The 1,922-nt window shown below is 38.6% G+C and overlaps 1 protein-coding gene across 1 annotated transcript in view; it reads left to right on the forward strand.

Moving 5' to 3' along the window:
- Positions 1 to 1,179: 1,179 nt before the first annotated feature.
- Positions 1,180 to 1,922, forward strand: part of LOC119593200 (sialin-like) — a gene marked incomplete at its 3' end in the record, with an annotated part of 884 nt that continues 141 nt past the window's right edge. The window contains 2 exon segments of the mRNA XM_037942181.1: positions 1,180 to 1,499; positions 1,686 to 1,841. Of these exon segments, the coding sequence (XP_037798109.1) occupies positions 1,431 to 1,499; positions 1,686 to 1,841 (225 nt within the window).

The raw sequence follows: 1,922 nt of genomic DNA on the forward strand, positions 1-1,922 counted from the left end.
ACTGTAACCATGAAATTATTAGATAATAGATATTGCACATAGAGAATGACATGGCATCCACGCCCGAGTCTAGTCACCTGAATATTCCCTGAGTAATTCTGAGAGCAATCAAGATGCTGTAATGAGTACGAGCCGCGATGGGGGAAAGGATGGTGCAAAACCTCCCGCAGGATGCAGGTCCAAACACCCATCGGTCCCATAGAGCTCCGCCAGGCGACCCCCCAGAATCTGAAAGGAGGAAGCGACATACAACATTAAGTAAAAGTTTCAATAAAAGTTCCATTTTAATTTTAGTATAGTGCACATGATTATTGGTGTATTCTATTATTGCCATATTAACTCAAAATGTTATAGATTAAGAAATAGAATTTATATACAAAGTAATTGTTCACTTCGAACAATGTCGCACTGAGTAGGGCATACCCGTAAAAGAAGCTTGCCAACACAAATCCTTGGGTTCTCTCGTCCCAGATCATCTCGCCTCCTGTGACAACGATCGCGTCTGTTTCTGGTGCTATATGATACTCGTGTACACAAACCAAGAAACATGGATGGACTATACATACGTGAATGGGGGGGGGTCATCATGACGTATGGGGTGAAGCAGGAAGCTATGAATCCAGAGGGCTGTCAAGTCTGTGCTCTCCCTTAGGGATTTCATAATTCATAATTTTGTGTTTCATTACTGCTCTTTTTTATTGTTTCTGTGTATTCACAATCATTTTTAATTGTCGATCACCACCTGTTTTAAGCCACTACTCTACTTTCATTGATGCTTTGATGCCTACATTTATAAAATACTTTTAGATAGCATCTTTATTGCATTCAATATTTTATATAAAGGAATTATTCTATCGTTCTTTTCCTTATCTTTGTGTGTTTTGTTATATTACAATATTTCTGGGTCTACTGGAGATGGCTATGATTCAAATAAGGCTTGTTTCTCATTTGTACTAGGGAACTGCAAGAAACAAGCCTTATTTGAATCATAGCCATCTCCATAGACCAGAAATATTGTAATATAACAAAACACACAAAGATAGAAAGACGATAGATTCCTTATATAAAATTGAATGCAATAAAGATGCTATCTAAAAGTATTTTATAAATGTAGGCATCAAAGCATCATGAAGTAGAGTAGTGCTTAAAACAGGTGGTGATCGACAATTAAAAATGATTGTGAATACACAGAAAACAATAAAAAAAGAGCAAGTAAATGAAACACAAAATTATGAATTATGAAAATCCCTAAGGGGAGAGCACAGACTTGACAGCCCTCTGGATTCATAGCTTCCTGCTTCACCCCAATACGTCATGATGACCCCCCCCCCATTCACGTATGTATAGTCCATCCATGTTTCTTGGTTTGTGTACACGAGTATCATATAGCACCAGAAAACAGACGCGATCGTTGTCAACAGGAAGGCGAGATGATCTGGGACGAGAGAACCCAAGGATTTGTGTTGGCAAGCTTCTTTTACGGGTATGCCACTACTCAGGTGCGACATTGTTCGAAGTGAACAATTACTTTGTATATAAATTCTATTTCTTTAATCTATAACATTTTGAGTTAATATGGCAATAATAGAATACACCAATAATCATGTGCACTATACTAAAATATAAAATGGAACTTTTATTGAAACTTTTACATTAAATGTTGTATTGTCGCTTCCTCCTTTCAGATTCTGGGGGGTCGCCTGGCGGAGCTCTATGGGACACGATGGGTGTTTGGAACCTGCATCCTGGCGGGAGGTATTTGCACCATCCTTTCCCCCATCGCGGCTCGTACTCATTACAGCATCTTGATTGCTCTCAGAATTACTCAGGGAATATTTCAGGTGATCTAGACTCGGGCGTGGATGCCATGTCATTCTCTTATGTGCAATATCTATTATCTAAATAATTTTCATGGTTACAGT

This window comes from Penaeus monodon, chromosome 31 (genome assembly GCF_015228065.2).
Source record: "Penaeus monodon isolate SGIC_2016 chromosome 31, NSTDA_Pmon_1, whole genome shotgun sequence".
Lineage (NCBI taxonomy): Eukaryota > Metazoa > Arthropoda > Malacostraca > Decapoda > Penaeidae > Penaeus > Penaeus monodon.